At 39.9% G+C, this 16,519-nt stretch overlaps 1 protein-coding gene across 1 annotated transcript; it reads left to right on the forward strand.

Moving 5' to 3' along the window:
• Positions 1–1,489: 1,489 nt before the first annotated feature.
• On the forward strand, positions 1,490–11,668 carry rcbtb2 (regulator of chromosome condensation (RCC1) and BTB (POZ) domain containing protein 2). The gene is made up of 12 exons (XM_037083251.1): positions 1,490–1,739; positions 2,989–3,123; positions 3,749–3,899; positions 4,373–4,539; positions 4,617–4,775; positions 5,518–5,625; positions 5,720–5,862; positions 6,039–6,229; positions 6,969–7,095; positions 9,196–9,335; positions 9,447–9,577; positions 9,689–11,668. The coding sequence occupies exons 2-12, from the start codon at positions 2,998–3,000 to the stop codon at positions 9,827–9,829; spliced, it is 1,584 nt and encodes a 527-aa protein (XP_036939146.1). The 5' UTR covers positions 1,490–1,739; positions 2,989–2,997; the 3' UTR covers positions 9,830–11,668.
• Positions 11,669–16,519: the final 4,851 nt, after the last annotated feature.

Raw genomic sequence — 16,519 nt, forward strand, 5'->3', positions numbered from 1 at the left:
GCTCAGTCCTGCTCTGCCAAGTCACAGATACCCCGGGCAAGGCTGAGCCGTGACCGGCCTCTTTTTGGACATTTCCGGTCCACCTTAACAGTGTCATATGGCCTTTAAAGGGTACTGAAATTGTTCATTCATGTATTTCCTGCACGGAAACTATATTTAGGTCTATCTGTCTAGGACTTATGAAATTATAATGTATCTTCTGTGTGACATTGTGTTATGAAAGGTAGAAAGATTGTATGCACGTGGTGTGGCTCTACCTCCTTATTATTACAGAGTGATCAGCAACTTTAGTATTGAGGTTGGACAGGTAACAACACAGAAGATCCATCTGTCACAACACTGTAGATCCACAACAAAAGCAACACACACATTCAATACAGCATGTCTTTGTTGTGTGTGTTCGACAGAACATTTCTTAAAACACAACCTTTAGTCAAAGATACTCCATATGTGCACAATTTCTTGGTTGACAGCAGTGGGTGAATTTATATTATTATAATGAGTAACATTAAAATAACACACTTCTTATTTCAATTAGATGCTTTAACTTTGCCCAAGAAAAAAAGACCTAGTCTGCAGTATATTGAACTGCCATCTTTTCATCCAAAGGTGCCTTTGAAAATGTAAATGCCTTTACGTTTGAAAACCTCACACTCTATATTAAGTCATGTGTCATACTTATCAAACACATGTGATTTTTATCTTCAGAAAAAAAATGAGCATGTGAAATGAGGGCCTGCAAAGCTTTGGCATAAACAGGTGCAATGTGTCATGCACTGATATGCACTAAGTCTAGGATGCCATGGCTCCACCTGCTGGACTTAATGAAGGCTTACCGACGAACTGATCATGAAAGTAGTCATAAGGTGTATAGTGGACGGATATGGGGGAAATACTCAGTGGTATTCAAATCCAAATATAACATAAATTGTAATTAAGGTAACCACCTACATCTAATGCATCCGAGGATACATAAACAGAGTGTATTAGTAAATGTGTGTGTATTTTTTATTTTTATTTTTTTTTTTCATGTTGACAATGTTTTATATGATTATTTTGTTTAGATTTTATACAAGTAGTTAAACCTAACATTTTAGGTGTAACGATGCTAGAATCTATACAATTATTCAAAAATCAACTCATATATGTATATTTGTCTATTCAACCAGGCAATCAGTAATGTGACTTTACAAATATTGTCACTTAATGGTGTCAATTAATTGTAATTCTGTACTTCAATATTTTTGTTTTATGAACTGTAAAGCCTATGTTTTATAACCAAATTTAACAGTGATATATAATTGGATTGCTGCTTCGAAAAACACAATGTCTGTTACTTATAGCTAGTTATGGTAAACGTAATAGTAATGACTTTTTCTGGGAAAGCCTTTAATCAATATTTGTATTGAATTTAGTTGTTTCTTTGTTTGTTTTGCCAATAATAATATTAGAAGTCCCCCAGCTCCGACACTCAGTGAACGCACCATCTTACTACAGGAAGTAAGGCGCGTTGACTTGGTGTGTTTTCCTCCGTTGGCAGTTTAGCGATCGAAGCTAACTAACAACAAGGTGCAACCACAGCAACCGATGTGAAGCTAGACCTCATTCCAAACTTCAGAGATGAACCCGTCAGCGGCTTGATTCCCCAAATATGTTGGCTGACATTGTTTTAATGTCTCGCTATTCACTGATAAGAAAACGTCACCGCGGACGACACACTAGCTAGAAACAACAGCAAGGTAACGTCAACAGTTTGAACCAGCAGAGAGTCTCAGCAGCAGCAGCACTTCTTAACTTCATGATCATTAGCTTGCTAATGCAGCTCCTTGTCGTATAGTTTGGTAGTGAAGCTGCTAGGATGCTACATTAGCAAATTTGGTGTCGCTAGCTCTTAAACCCAGACTGTCAGTCCGCAGCTGCAGCGCAGTGGAACAGTTTACTTTTGCACTGTTCATTTGTATTTTTGTAGAGTTGAAGTGTCCAGAAACCGGTTGCAAATTAAGTGCAACTTCATCTTGCTCACTGGGAGAACCTGGGGTGTAGGCTAGTCTTTCCAGATATAACAGTAACTTATGAAACATTAATATAACAGGTAATTTCAGCTGAGAATTGCCACATAATGTCAAAAAGTCATACTGCGTCCTACTTCGCCTATTATGCGTTTGGAGGAAGACAGCTTTAACACGAGGAGACAAGTAGGTTTTATTAGCATATATAGTGATCTGAAAACCCCAGCTGATAATTCATCCCCATTAAATACAGAGGACCCAAGCAGTTCATTTTACAGTATTCATGCGGACTGGTATCACCCCTCTGAGACCATGATGATGTAACTTAGAAGGAAAAGTACTTATGTTGAGTCATGGTTTTGGTCATTGAGCTTGAGATATTGTATCAGGATTAATAGAGTAAAGACACATGTGGAGGTGACGTAATCCGGAACTCACTCATTCTGCAGGTAAACAACACACTTAATGGGTTTACCTCAGGCGACAGGTATACCGTTTTAATCTCTTTACCAAACTGTGCCCAGTTGCTATCCGTGCTGGGCGATTTTGAGACATGCAAAGCCTTCTGGGTAATCTAGCTTTAGTTTGTACTATAATGTATTTGTTGCTTCAGACTTGACAATGCAGTTTTCCTTTTTGGCTTACTCATTAGTTCTCTAAGAAAGAACAACAGCAATAATGCTTTGTTTGCAATCAGGAATTGTTAACCTGGCGACATTCCTGCTTTAGCGTTACAACTTCATCATCTTCCTGCCTGACTGTGACTCAGAATTGTACTTTGTGAATATCTTCCTTTCAAAGAATATTCAAAGCACAATAAGGGGAACATACAAAATGCCAGTAAAAGCCTTTTTGATTTGTATCTTTCCATCGAAGCCTTCTCCCACATTTTCCCATTCTGAAAACAATATTTGTTTTGAATCATAATCTCTGTATGACTCATATTCACAGCTGTTTGTGTTCTGTCCTCATTTCACAGCTGAGTAGTATGCTGGACGTGGGGAAGTGGCCAGTGTTTGCACTCCTTCCTCCTGAGGAACTGCGGCTTATCCGGCAGGCGTGTGTCTTTGGCAGCGCTGCAAATGAAGCCCTCTATGTCACAGTTAATGATGAGGTAACCCTTAGGCTTTTAATCCTTTTGTTTACATCAAGATGCATTGCAAGGCTTGATAGACTCCCCTTTATGGTATTGGTTTGATTATCTTGCATTTGGAAGTGGATATGAAAATGCTGCGGGCCTCTCAGTCTCTGGTGGATGTAGAGTGCAGTTCCAGACGAGGGGATAAGCAGATAGAATGAGGCTATCTTTAGCTAATACCCGAGCAAGCTCCATTTTTATCCTGTTGAAAGGTGTAGAGCATGCTTCCTCTGGCCTCCTTTGCTCATGTGTTTGTCCCGGTGGCCCAAACAGTTTATGTTTTGAAGCAGTCAATTGTGGTGTTTATAAAAAAGATTTTTGGGGAGAGATTTCTTTTAAATGGCAGGGTACATTACTTTCCATCTTGCCTGCATGCATATTTGTTTGTTTAGTGGGTATGACTTTACAGCTCAAAGACATTCTGGGAAATTAAATTAGATACAGAAATATGTATTTGAACATAAACTCACAAAAGTTTACAATCTGGTTGCAGGAGAGGTTATATTTGGGCGGGAAAATTTGTGAGAATTTTTAATGTGGCATTTTATGTATCATTTATTTATACCGGTCCCATTTCATCAGTGATGTTTGGTCTCCACAGGTCTTTGCTCTGGGCACCAACTGCAGCGGCTGTTTAGGGCTCGGAGACCTTCAAAGCACGATTGAGCCGCGCCGGATTGATGTCTTGTGTGGAAAGAAGATTGTGTCCCTAAGCTATGGAACTGGACCGCATGTGGTTGTCGCTACCTCAGGTAAACCTGTTATGAAAACTTAGATTTTTCCCTAAAGGGAAAATTTCCTCAGGAGACATATGGATGACTTCACAAACAACAGCATGATACATGCAAATGTATACAGTCTGGTTTTATGATGATGCTGTGTCCTCCATCAACACATTATTAAAAATCACCTAATCCAAAATAAAACATTGCAAAATTTAAAAATATTTATATATTTATTTGAATCCAATAACTTCATACTAGTATGATCTTAACAAATGAAAGTTATGAGAGTTAATAAGGATTTTAGCCTTGTGATAGTTTATGGTGTCATTTAAGGGCCTTTTTGTTATTTGTGGGTAAACTACATTTTGAATCCAGCAGAAGACAGTTATTGTCACCTTTGCTGGTCCTATCTGTGTTAGTGAAGTCAACCCTCTCTTATCTACTGATAAAACATTAACCACTGAGACAACCGGAATGAAAGTTTGCCTGCTGCTGTCTAGACGGAGAGGTTTTTGCTTGGGGCCACAATGGCTACAGCCAACTGGGCAATGGGACCACCAACCACGGACTGACTCCTGCCCTCGTGTCTACTAACCTCCTTAGCAAGAGAGTGACAGAAGTGGCCTGTGGCTCCCACCACACTATTGCCCTCACAACTGATGGAGAGGTAACCTATCATCTGGAATTTCTTTCTGTTTAATCTCTGTATTTATTTGGACATTGGAACATTATGTCTGTGTTCAGGTGTACGCATGGGGTTATAACAACTCAGGCCAAGTAGGGTCTGGGTCTACTGCCAACCAGCCAACACCACGCCGGGTCAGCAGCTGCCTGCAGAACAAAGTGGTGGTTAACATAGCCTGTGGTCAGCTCTGCTCGATGGCTGTACTGGACAATGGAGAGGTAATGGGTCACAACAATCTGCTAATGTTTAACACCCGCAAGTGAATCAATGCTCTCAGTAGGTCAACTCTTTGTCAGTTTGTACATTAGAGGCATAGCTCATCATTTTTGTTTCTTCAGAGGGTGCAGATAATTTGATTTAAATCTACCCATGCAACCAAAATTTGAGGTGTTTTCTCTTCCAAGAAGACGGTGTTCATCGCAGTTTACATGTAATCAGTGTATTGCAATAGGGATATCTCAGAATATGCATATATCTACTAAAAGACTAAATGAGTCTGCTGCTTTCTCTGATATTTTACAGGATTTAAAAGGACATTTCACCCCAAAATCAAGATTAATATTTCTCTCTTGGCTGTTCATGCTATTTATCCATCTAGATTGTTATGTGTGAGTTGCCAAGTTTTGAGGATGTCAGCTGTAGTAATGTCTACCTTCTCTTTAATTTAGTGGAAGTTCTCGTGTGGCTTTGGCACTAAAAGTGCCAAAAATAAATTTGAAAAAAATCAGCAGTCGTGACTGTTTCCAGAAACATGACCAGGTTTACTCAAGACAATCCACAGACCTTGTTATAAGCAGTTTCATGTAGAAACTCTTTTCCCACTTCTGAATTACACTTAAAATATATGCTGACAAAAGGTAGTAGAACTGAAAACTGTTCTGCCTAAACATACAGAAAAGCATCTCTCAGTACTGCCTTCATATATTGTTAACATCATCTGAATTTGTCCTCTGTTTATAGATCTATGGTTGGGGCTACAATTGCAATGGACAGCTTGGTTTGGGCAACAATGGAAACCAGCAGACGCCTTGCAGAATTGCTGCTCTCCAAGGTGTCAACATCATCCAGGTAAGGGCCTAGAGTAAGATGAATCTCATAATGCATTTAATTCTTCTTTGAGTCATCACTTTCAGCTTGATTATACTCTTCCTTCCATATGCAGGTGGCCTGTGGATACGCACATACATTGGCACTTACAGATGAGGGGTTTGTTTACGCCTGGGGAGCCAACTCATATGGGCAGTTGGGAACAGGCAATAAGAGTAACCAAGCTCTCCCCACTCTAATAAACACAGACAAGGAGAGGTTGGTACTTTGTTTTAATGCTGGTGACAATTAGCAGTGAACCCTATCTGCCGCCACAGGACAAGATCCTGACAGATCTGTGATAGAATGCTACCATTTTAGACATATTTCAACATGCAGTCTGCATAAGAGGGCATTATATTAGTCGTACTCTGAGGTTCTGTTTTTGTCTCCAGGATGGTGGAGGTGGCTGCATGTCACACCAGCCACACGTCAGCAGCCAAGACCCAGAGCGGGCAGGTTCTGATGTGGGGTCAGTGTCGAGGTCAGGCTGTTGCCAGCCCCCACCTCACCCATTTCAGCGGCACGGATGATGTGTTTGCATGCTTCGCAACACCAGCAGTCACGTGGCACCTTCTGTCAGTCGGTAAGAGGGTTCCAGGAAATCGAAAGATTTCTAAAACTGTATAGGAGATATCCTAGACTTCATACACAGTCTTTTGTGAACCATTTGACACCCCATTTAGTCTATACTCAGAACTAATCATACACATAATGCAGTAGGAACATAGAGTGTCATAGGTACAAATTCCTGGAAATGCTCTAAGAAATAAACTGGAAACACTGTTTCCTGTCCTCGTCAAACATAATTTATTTGCATACTCCATTTTGTAGATCTGTTTAAATGTATTTTAACAATATACAGTATTTATTAGTTTTTACTTTTGTAGAAGTAGAAGATGGATACATTATTGACTCCAAAGGAGAAGGGAAAAAAGTACAAAAGGCCAGCAGTTGTAATGATAATGTGCAGTTAGAACAGTCAACCTGTGTAGTTAGAGGAACAAATATTGACTACAATTAAACTTGCAGTCCCCTATAATTTTCATCTTACAATGTGTAATACAGAGTCAAAAGGCATAATTTTTAACTGTAATTTGGGAGTTTTGATAAAAGAATGTATTAGCATTCCCTGAGCATAAGTGTTGCTACATATTTTCCATGAAGAATGGAAAATGTTACAGGACTGTAAAATAGGACGAACATATAATTTATCCAGTTTCAAGGAATCATACAGCATCATCAGCATCATGTCACAGAACATTTTGGGTTGTTTATTCCTCATTTTCTCTGAACACAACTTGTTTTTTCTTTATCTTTGCTAGATGGCGACGACTACCTAACTGTTGCCCAGTCTTTGAAGAAGGAGTTTGACAGCCCAGAGATCTCAGACCTGAAGTTCTTGGTTGATGGGAAGTGTATCCATGTTCACAAAGCTCTGCTGAAAATCAGGTACAGAGACCAGGACACTCAAAGTCCAATGTAAAAATGTGAACTAGTGCGAGAAAAAAATCACAAATGTTTAGTTGACTAATGTGATGATTTAGTTTTGCGAATTTATATTAGCTGTATTCTATATTAACTAAAAAATATTTTAGTGCAATATAGACTTCTTGAAAATGAAATGGGGAGCGTAGGAAAACTAACCAAAGCAACAGAGTTCCCAAACAATCACACATCACTTTGAGAAGCTGGTGTATGTCTGATGAGGTGCAGAGTATGTGGTTCTTATTTACACAGACCGAAGTAAGAATTCCTTTTGGAACACATGATGCACATGATCCTTAAATAGGAACTGAAACAGTGTCTCCAGGTGTCTCTCTCTGCTGTGGAGCCACTGTACTCTAATCTTCTTTACTTGATTCTGTTGATGATTTCCTTTTCTTCCTCTCCAGAGCTGCCTGCTTCTCCATCCTGACTTTCATTTTGGTCACATGAGTGTATTTATGTTGTACTTGGTCATGAGCCATGAAGGCGCCTGGTAGACAACATTAGGATTTTTAGGGGAACAGAAACTAAAATTTGATGTTGCAGAATTGTTTGTTAATTATAGAAACATAAAATCAAGACAAACATAATTTTGATAATTACGCTGCTGTCATGGCAGCAAACGCACTGAGCCATCTCTCTGTGGTAATTCATTTAACATATACCTACTGAATGCTGTGCTGCCTATATTTAAACGCCATCTGTTAGACAGCATTTCCTCGTCTTTCCTGTTAATGTCATGAGGAAGCAAAGGCAGACCTATTGTTTTCCGCTTTTCTTTTTATAACCACACTTGGATTCAAAGTATCTGCATTCCTGTCCCTTGCTCTTTCACACTGTCAGTAGGAAGGAGCCAGGCTGTCTGCGATGTCAACCTTAGTGCACATGCTCACACGAATATGCAACGGTGCAAAACGCCTGCTTTGGCAAGATCACATGCAAATGATACGTCTGAGGTGCACTTAGAAGAAATGATAGAGGGGCAGTGTTTTGAGCCAGCAGTTTGGGCAATTTGGGGAAAAATGGTAATCAGTATTTAAAATGCAGAGGGCCATAAGGAAAAAACACGTAAAAATACTGCGGGGTGTAGCTGTTGGCAGAGTGACTCTGAGGAAGTGTATTATGGCAATAAGACTGAATCTTAAGTTGGATCACAAGAATAAATGAATATCTTTCTTTTTAACTTTTATGCAATACAACCGAAACAGTTTCAGTGTATTTGTTCAGGGATATAGACTTATGTAGTCGTGGGATTCAGATATGGGGAAGCGTGCAGGAAAGAAAACATGATTTAAATCACTGTCAAATATTTAGTGAACAGCATCGATTACAAACCCAGTCAGCTGCAAAAAAAAAAAAAAAACCTACCACACTAATGTTACGCTTTATCTAATGGAAAAGAATCAGTTTGCATGATAAAAAAGAGTTGTCAAACTCTTGTGTAAAAGTCCACATTTGCAATGTTTTACTTTGTACTTGCACTTACCTGTTGGCAAAATGTAGATGAACGTAGCTCACTCTAGTAACCAGATTCCTACCTTCTCCTGCACAAGATGACACATTAACTACGTAGCTTTAGACTTACCTGCAATGCTTGAATGAGAAAAAGGATATATTTGTCAAAAAATCTGACATTGGTTAAAGAATATGTTTAAAAATATTACATTTACTGATACCTGTAAACACTCTGCTGTAGTGTTTCATATTGTTGCAGATGTTGGTCCTTCTTTAAGGGCAGTCACTGTTTCCATTGATTTCCATCCAGTATGAAAATGGATTACCAGGCTTTTGAAACCTGCTCATGTTGTGTGATCGATCACAGTGAACATGATGTCTCATTATTCCTTTTTTGCAAATTCAATTTTTACTGGGTGGTAATGCAATTTTCCTGGAAGTGCAGACTGCACTGCGTTACATCACAGCTATAATAAAACTCTGACAACAAATTACTTAGAGGCCTTGGTTGGATTTCTTGGTAAGCAGGTTAGAACACATCTGAACTCACTGGTGAGTTGTCTTTCACCGTGTCACGCTGATAGTATGCTCCTTTTGTTTCCTCTCCAGGTGTGAGCATTTTCGGGCACTGCTGAATGAAACGGACGAGGACAACATTGAAATTCACCAGTTCTCATACCTGGTGTACAGAGCCTTCCTGGAGTACCTCTACACAGACACTATTAACCTGCCACCAGAGGATGCTATTGGTAAGCTTACCACAGCGCCACGCTTCTTTTACAAACTGAGAGTACATGTTGACATAAGCAGGAGCAGAAGTCCTAAACACACTCATCTGTGTTTTGTTCTTGTGTGTTCAGGGCTGTTAGACTTGGCTACGTTCTACCGAGAGACGAGGCTGAAGAGGTTGTGCCAGGAAACAATCAAGAGAGGCATCTCTGAGGAGAACGCCATCACTTTGCTCTCTGCTGCTGTCAAGTATGAGGCGCGGGTAAGCTTATGACCCCTGACACACAGTCAGGCACCGTGGTGGTGGGGACCCTTTCAGTAGCTAGTCAGTTGTACTCCTCAGCACTGACCAGACAGCCCTCTTCATTTTTAGGATCTGGAGGAGTTCTGCTTCAAGTTTTGCGTCAACCACCTCACAGCTGTCACGCAGACCCAGGCCTTTGCAGACATGGACCACGAGCTGCTCAAGAACTTCATTAGTAAAGCCAGCCGCTACGGGGCCTTCAAAAACTGACTAGAGCGCCCCTGTAGTGATGGATTCAACACGACGGGGTCCTGAGAGTCGACCCTAGACCAAAGTAAACAGCGAGCTGATCAGCACTTCAAAGCCTTGTTCGCTGGGGATGTTAACACTGGAGAGGCAGACAGTTTAAGGTTTCACCCTCTAACTCATGCAAACACCGTGGTCCCACGAGGCGGAAATATCGGGTCAGTCACAAGCAGACAGTGCTATATAGAAAGATGTGCCTCAGTGGTCGTCTTCATGTTACTGGCAGTATGTCTGGTTAATTTGGCCTCTGATTTGTTTAAGCTCGTCAGCAGATGGATGAGGTTCAGGGCTTTCCACGCAGTTTTTTTTTTTCACACTACCCTTTATTAGTTAGAGAAACAAAGTGGTACATTATGTCTGATCACTTGTGAGAAGCCGCAATCAGCAAAAAACCAATCAGCTCTGAATAGACCCCTTCACAATGTGCTGCTTTGCGGGACTCACTAAAAACCTGGTATTTCACCAGGGGTCTGACTTCCTGCTTCAGTGTTGAGTGCCTGATGTGCATGTTCTTGGCTCGCATCCGGTGTCTTGTCCCGTATAACTTTAGATGGAGATGATATTTTTAATTGTTCACGTCCTGTGTGAAACCAAAACTGAGTGTTGACTTATTATCTTAATCACACACCATGGGCTTTTCATAACCCATCCGCTTAGTTTTGTTGTCTAGAACTACCTTATAGCAACTGAAGCAAGAATTATGTTTTAAGTATCTAAAAAAGAAAGGAAACTCAACAAGATGTTCTGATTACAGACTGGACATGAACATAAAAAGTCCTGAGAAAGATCCTTTCATCAAACACAGGTTGTTACCTACAGTAAATGTAAGACCACCTACACAACTTATAAGATAACAACGTGCATGCAGAGCAAGGGCTGAAAGTATCCCCGAGCTTGCTGAATTGTGCACTGCTACATCTTGCAAACCCACACCCTTACAAGTGAAATACCAAGTTGTTAGTGAGACCCGCTGCTTTTCTTTAACGCCTTGATTCTCAAACTTTCTGGTTTGAGATGTAGTATTAAATGAGGAAAAACACGCAAAATGTTCTTGTGTTTTAGAAACCTCTGTCTTACTCTTTTTTTTTTCTGAGCAGTTATAGTTTGTATCTGATCAGTAAGAATATCAGTTCTCTTGCATAAGTTAGTGTAAAATTTTGCCACTCTGCTTCATGTTATAGTTCTTCACCTTTGCCATCCAGACTTGTCGTTACGGATTGACGTTTGTATTGACTAACATCCGCACTGTTTTGCTGTTGACACTTGCTTTTGCCACCATCAGCAGACTGCAGTGAGTTACACTCTGAGCTGCTGGACACAGTGTCTGACACAGACACGCATATCGATTCCTATTGCAGCTAATTTTACTGTCATGTTTCTTGCAATTTTGTATGTTTACAGAAGTTTTGTTGACTATTGTGGGTTTTTTTTTTTTTTGAAATTGTTGGCAGCATTTATGGCTCTTTTTGTGTGTTTCTTTATATCTCTCCCCTGGTAGCACCTTGCGTTAATGAAGTAATGCTGGCTTGGTGTAATTGCCAACTGACTGTGTTGAAGAAAGCCCAAGTCTATAGGACCACAAGGTCTTTAAATGTAGTTACCAGATAATTCCACATTAAGCTGAATGTAACAAACTGCTTTTACTTTAACAAGCCAATTATTGTATTTTTTGGAAAGTTTTGATAATTACTTAAATGCCTGTCTTCTCATTTTGTATGGAAAACACTGTAAACTGCTGACAGTGGCACTAACTGTAACATTTGATAATCTAAAGTGTATTAAAATGAATGACTGCATAATTTGTTGAATGTGTTATTTATTGCTTTGATTGGTGCTCTGTGGAATACAGCCGCGACAAACGTGTATACACGGTGTGAATTACTGAGGGAATTATTCAAAATGTTCAGTTTTCTACAAGCAGTAAACACAAACTGTGAGACCAACAGCAGCTCCAGTGGGGGAGGGTGCATTTTACTTGAAAAACTTTTCTCACTCGTGCAAATCCACACTGAAAGCCGCTAAATGAGTGAGTCCATGTTGAGGTTTTCACACCTTTCTCACTCTGCCACCAAATGTTTTACCTAAAGTGATCGTCACCTAGCTGCACACGACAGTTGCTCTAATACAGGTGCTCTTTTTTTTTTTTAAAATAACCCAAATAACACATATATGATATGGAATTTGTGCCTCCCTGTCCAGTGAATGAAATGCAAGTAAATTAAAAGCGAAATGCTTCTTACGCAAGTTGTTCTGTGCCATTGTTGTGTCATCCATGCAGGAAGTGGAGGCAATGATTTGAACATATGTGTGATGTAACCTAGTGTGACTCACCGTTCGCACATTAAGATGCAACACTCGCACTTTCAAAGTCATCCAGCGAAAGGCAGCTCCTGCTATTCTACTTGTATGTGTGTTTGTTTCCCGAGGTAAAACTTCACAGTGTCATATCTCTCAGTCAGAACAACAGGGGCACCACACAAAATAATCCATTTTAATCATGGTGGAGCAAACATCATATTTGTGAAGTTTAAAGTGTGGGGTTTTTTTGGGGCTCTGAGGGAATTGTGGGTTGATTTCACTTTCATACATACTCAGCTGAAATGTAACTTAGTCAAGGGTTACTCCCAAAACAAATGATGTTAATTTATGTGTGCCCATATTTGCTTAAAGCATAACACCCACTGTGATAGACAGTTTGATAAACTGTAACGGTTTCTGACTGAGCTGCCAGAGTTGGGGAAACTGCAACTTGTTTAACACTGTTAAATGCAAAGAAGAATCAAAACATGAAATTAGTGAAATGAAATCTAAAGCTAAACATACAGTGTGTATGTACATAGTGACACACAAGTTTAATGGTTTGGAACTCGAATAGGAGGAAGTGCACACAGCTGCCAACCGTACCTGGCACTCCGCCACGGACAAACCGTCCTACACTGTGATAAAACATGTGATCTAAATTATGGATTCATTCGGTCACAATAAAGCCCTTTAATTTTCCTAAAAAAAGACGTGGTAAAGGATGTTTTTCATCCTTTGCTCAATTAAGAACAGCAGTACGACGATTAAAAAAAACAAAAAAAAAACTTAATTACAAGTAGAGGTTCTGGATTCAAAATTCAACTTTAGTTTCGTCTTCACGTGAGAAACATTCAAATGTTGATCCTGCTGTGCATTATGTTGACTAACTTTAACTTTTCATCCTGTTTGGCAGTTCATAAAAAGGTATAAGCCTATAATTCATTACTTAATGTAAAAATAACTTACTAATAACTAATAATAAGTGATGTAAAAATGATGTAAGTAGAAGACCCTGCTGGAGAAGTCTGATATTTCCCTCTGCAAATACAGAAATGAATAGGATCAAATGCACATGTAAAGTGTGCATTTTCCAAGTTTTTTCTTCAATATTTCAAGGTATAAAATCGCCCACAGAGTTGTAGTTTAATCAGGGCTGTGTTGATGATTTAATATGCAGAAAGCTGCACTTTTTCCAGATTACAATTAGGTCATCCTGCCTTTACACAGTACAAACTTGTGGCTCCAGTGTGGTTGGTCTCATCGTCTCACTCTTTTTAGATCAGTCCAGCGTGATACAAACCGCATCCTGTTTGCACATCATTTTCTGGCTCCAGTGTGCTACTTCACTTTTTTCAGCTTTCTTGTTGTATGTTTGAAACCTGTGAACAAACATAAACTGGCTCGTCTTTCCCTCACAGATAACTTGAATACCACTCTGCGTAGCTATTCAGGCATGCAGCGTAGCTTGTTTCACCCCTGCAGCAAAAAATGGAAATCAGTGGTCAAACAGTCAGCTCAGTCAGGATAAATGTATGCTGTGAAACATGTAAATAAATGGTGAAACAGGAAAATGAAACCATGTGTGTAGCTATTCCTGGTTAGCGAAGAATTTCTCAAGCCATGTAAACCACAAGTTATCCAGAAAAACTAAGTGACAGCCAAGGTTTTTCAATTCCAAACATGAAGTTAAAGCCGGTGGTGTCAGGAAACTGCACGAACCTCAGTAAAGCTTCTGACTTCAGACTTTTGGCTTTAGGTGCATGTACTGACATGCAGCACTGTCGGTAACAATCTGATCTCAAATACTTTATCTAATGTGTAGTCCTTGATACTTAATAATAGTTATTCACTGTTTGTGAAGTAATTAGTGGTACAGATATGTTCACCAGTCATTCATTGAAAAAGTACTGAGATCACTGAAGTGAAAGTATGTCATTGCAGTGAGGAAATACTCTGTCACAAGCGAAAGGCACGCAAACATATTTCTAACCAAGTAAAAGTACAATTGTATTCACATAAAATTTTACGTCAGGTCTTAAAGTGAAAGTAGTCATTATGCCTTTCTCGGCTTTCTTTCTGATCTCAACTACACACCTGTAAAGTTTGGTGACTGCATCTTGCGTGGTTTTGAGGCAGAAACAAATCGATTACATATAAACTTCTGGCAAAATACCCAAAACGGCTCCCATGATATTTCGTTTGACAGTGGGTGTCGACAGGACCACATTCTGCCATGATGACACACTCAGTAAGAAGGTGGAAACTATAACAGTCACACTTTCACAGCTGGTGGATACCACTTGACAATCTAACCTTTCACAGAATGGTTTAGTTGTGCAACAGAAACTGAAGGCTAAAAAACTGTGTGAAAGCTGGTCATGCTAAGTTGGTAAAACATGCTGTGAACGATCTTTTTATAATATTGCAGTCGGCAGTTGCAGTGGGGGAGGGTGAAGTATTTGTAGGTGGGGAGTATTTGTCTTGATAAGGCCGTGTGGGGGAGCACGCCGATGCTGAGGAAACCCACAGCAGATTCTTGTCTTTTTAAAATGCCAGGGCGCTGGTTTGGTTTCCATTTAGTAATAAATGGCCACACAACATGTTTTCCCAGAGAAGATGATGCTTAAGATAATAAAGTTATATCTTTGTATTACTCATAGATCGTGCCAGGCTCACCCCCGCTCACATTAAAACTGTCACACAGTGTCGATGATGGAACGATCTCTTCTCGAAGCCCTTTCAGTCCCAGTGAAGCCGTCTGTGGTCCAGAATGTCCTTTTGCCAAGTTAGACATTCGTTCAGCAGTTTTCATTTGGGCTGTTCATTTTTCATGTCGCAGTGACCGAACACAAAGAGGGTCGCTGCAGGAAGATGTGTCATTATGGACTCCTTCTTCAATTCAAGTCATTGCTTTGAAAGTCAGCTCGGCTGTGCCCAAAGAAAACAGAATCCACCTAAGAGCGAAATGACTCATTTCACTATCATGATGTGAGCCATTTTGTCTAGCACCATTTGGAAAGTCTAGAAGATAAATGATAAAATTATTTTATCCCCGTTCAAGTTAGCCGGGCGCTAAATCGGAAGTTAGCTGGCTTTTTCGGAAGATCAACGTGTTTTCAACTGAGCAGCTTTTATAGGACTGAATGGGTCTCTGCCTGGAAGGCTGTGACCTGATATAATAAAACATCCTTGACTTGGAAGGAGTAAGGTGTAATAGGTAAGCTGTAATATAAAATTGCTAAATTAGCTGGTCTCTCATCCATCAGTAGGTGCACTCTTCCCTTTGAGTTTTTCAATTGTATATTTTGTTTTGATTGTATAGATCTCCAAAACTACAACTAATACCAAAACATTTCTTGATTATAGCATGAATTGTCCCTTAAGTTAGTTGTAACTCTATTTTTATTTTTTTTTTATCATTACACAACAATATTATGTCACCTACTGTCTTTCTCAGGCGCTTTTTTCTTGTGCTTGAAAGCCTTCAGTCTTGGCCTTGGGGTGCCAGACAGCTTCCTGGCATTGTGAGAAATTTAACAGTCCAGGGATTTCAGGCACATGTTTTTGTTTAGCGACCACATACTTGCATGTGAAGGGCTTGTTTTTATGTGCTGGATGGAACTATTTTGTGAGCCAAAAGACAATAGTACAGGTTTTTCTATTTTCTCGAGCATTTCACTCTAGCCTTGATGATGTTTGTTTTGCGGTGGGCTGACAAAGAGAGGCACCCTGGCCATAAAACGCTGTCTCTTTGATTCTCTGCTCGATTTTCCTTCATTTGTTTGACTACTGTCGGTGATTCTGTGAAGTCAAAATTAACAATCTCTGGATTAGTGGCATGTTTCTGCGCCTGAGCTCATATGTTGTTCTCATAAACGCTCACATAATGCCGGAGTCAGTTCCAAATGGGGAAATATTATTGTAACCAATATGCAGCAGCAGAAGAAGTTCTCTTATTTTATTTTTAGTTAGTCAGATGTGAACTTGAAAAGGCGGATTTAGTGCGTCACACAGGCCTTCGTTCACTGATGGGAAACCCAACCAGGTAATACACTTCCTATTTGACACAGTACCAGCCTACAGCACAAAAAAAAAGATTCAAACAATTTACAGTATTCTCTCGCCAAACTGACCATCAAGAAGCCGAAAGCACTTTCAAGTTGTCTGAGACTAATTATTTATAAACTTCACATTCCTCCGTGCTAAGCTACTTCACTCACAACAGAGGCCCCAGTGTTTTTACTGACTGCCAAGTGGGGAGTTTCTACTACGGGACAAGTTGAATGCTATTTCACAGAGCACTGAGAGGAGAAAGCTGTGGGCATGGACGGACATGGGCTGAATAGAGAAAGC

The sequence above is a fragment of the Acanthopagrus latus genome, chromosome 2, assembly GCF_904848185.1.
Source record: "Acanthopagrus latus isolate v.2019 chromosome 2, fAcaLat1.1, whole genome shotgun sequence".
In the NCBI taxonomy this organism is placed as follows: domain Eukaryota; kingdom Metazoa; phylum Chordata; class Actinopteri; order Spariformes; family Sparidae; genus Acanthopagrus; species Acanthopagrus latus.

Coding starts and splice junctions, on each gene's coding strand:
- rcbtb2 (XM_037083251.1), top strand. CDS start 2,998: ATGCTGGACGTGGGGAAGTGGCCAGTGTTTGCACTCCTTCCTCCTGAG. Junction 4,540..4,616: donor CCCTCACAACTGATGGAGAG/GTAACCTATCAT, acceptor GTCTGTGTTCAG/GTGTACGCATGGGGTTATAA. Junction 9,336..9,446: donor GCCACCAGAGGATGCTATTG/GTAAGCTTACCA, acceptor TTGTGTGTTCAG/GGCTGTTAGACTTGGCTACG.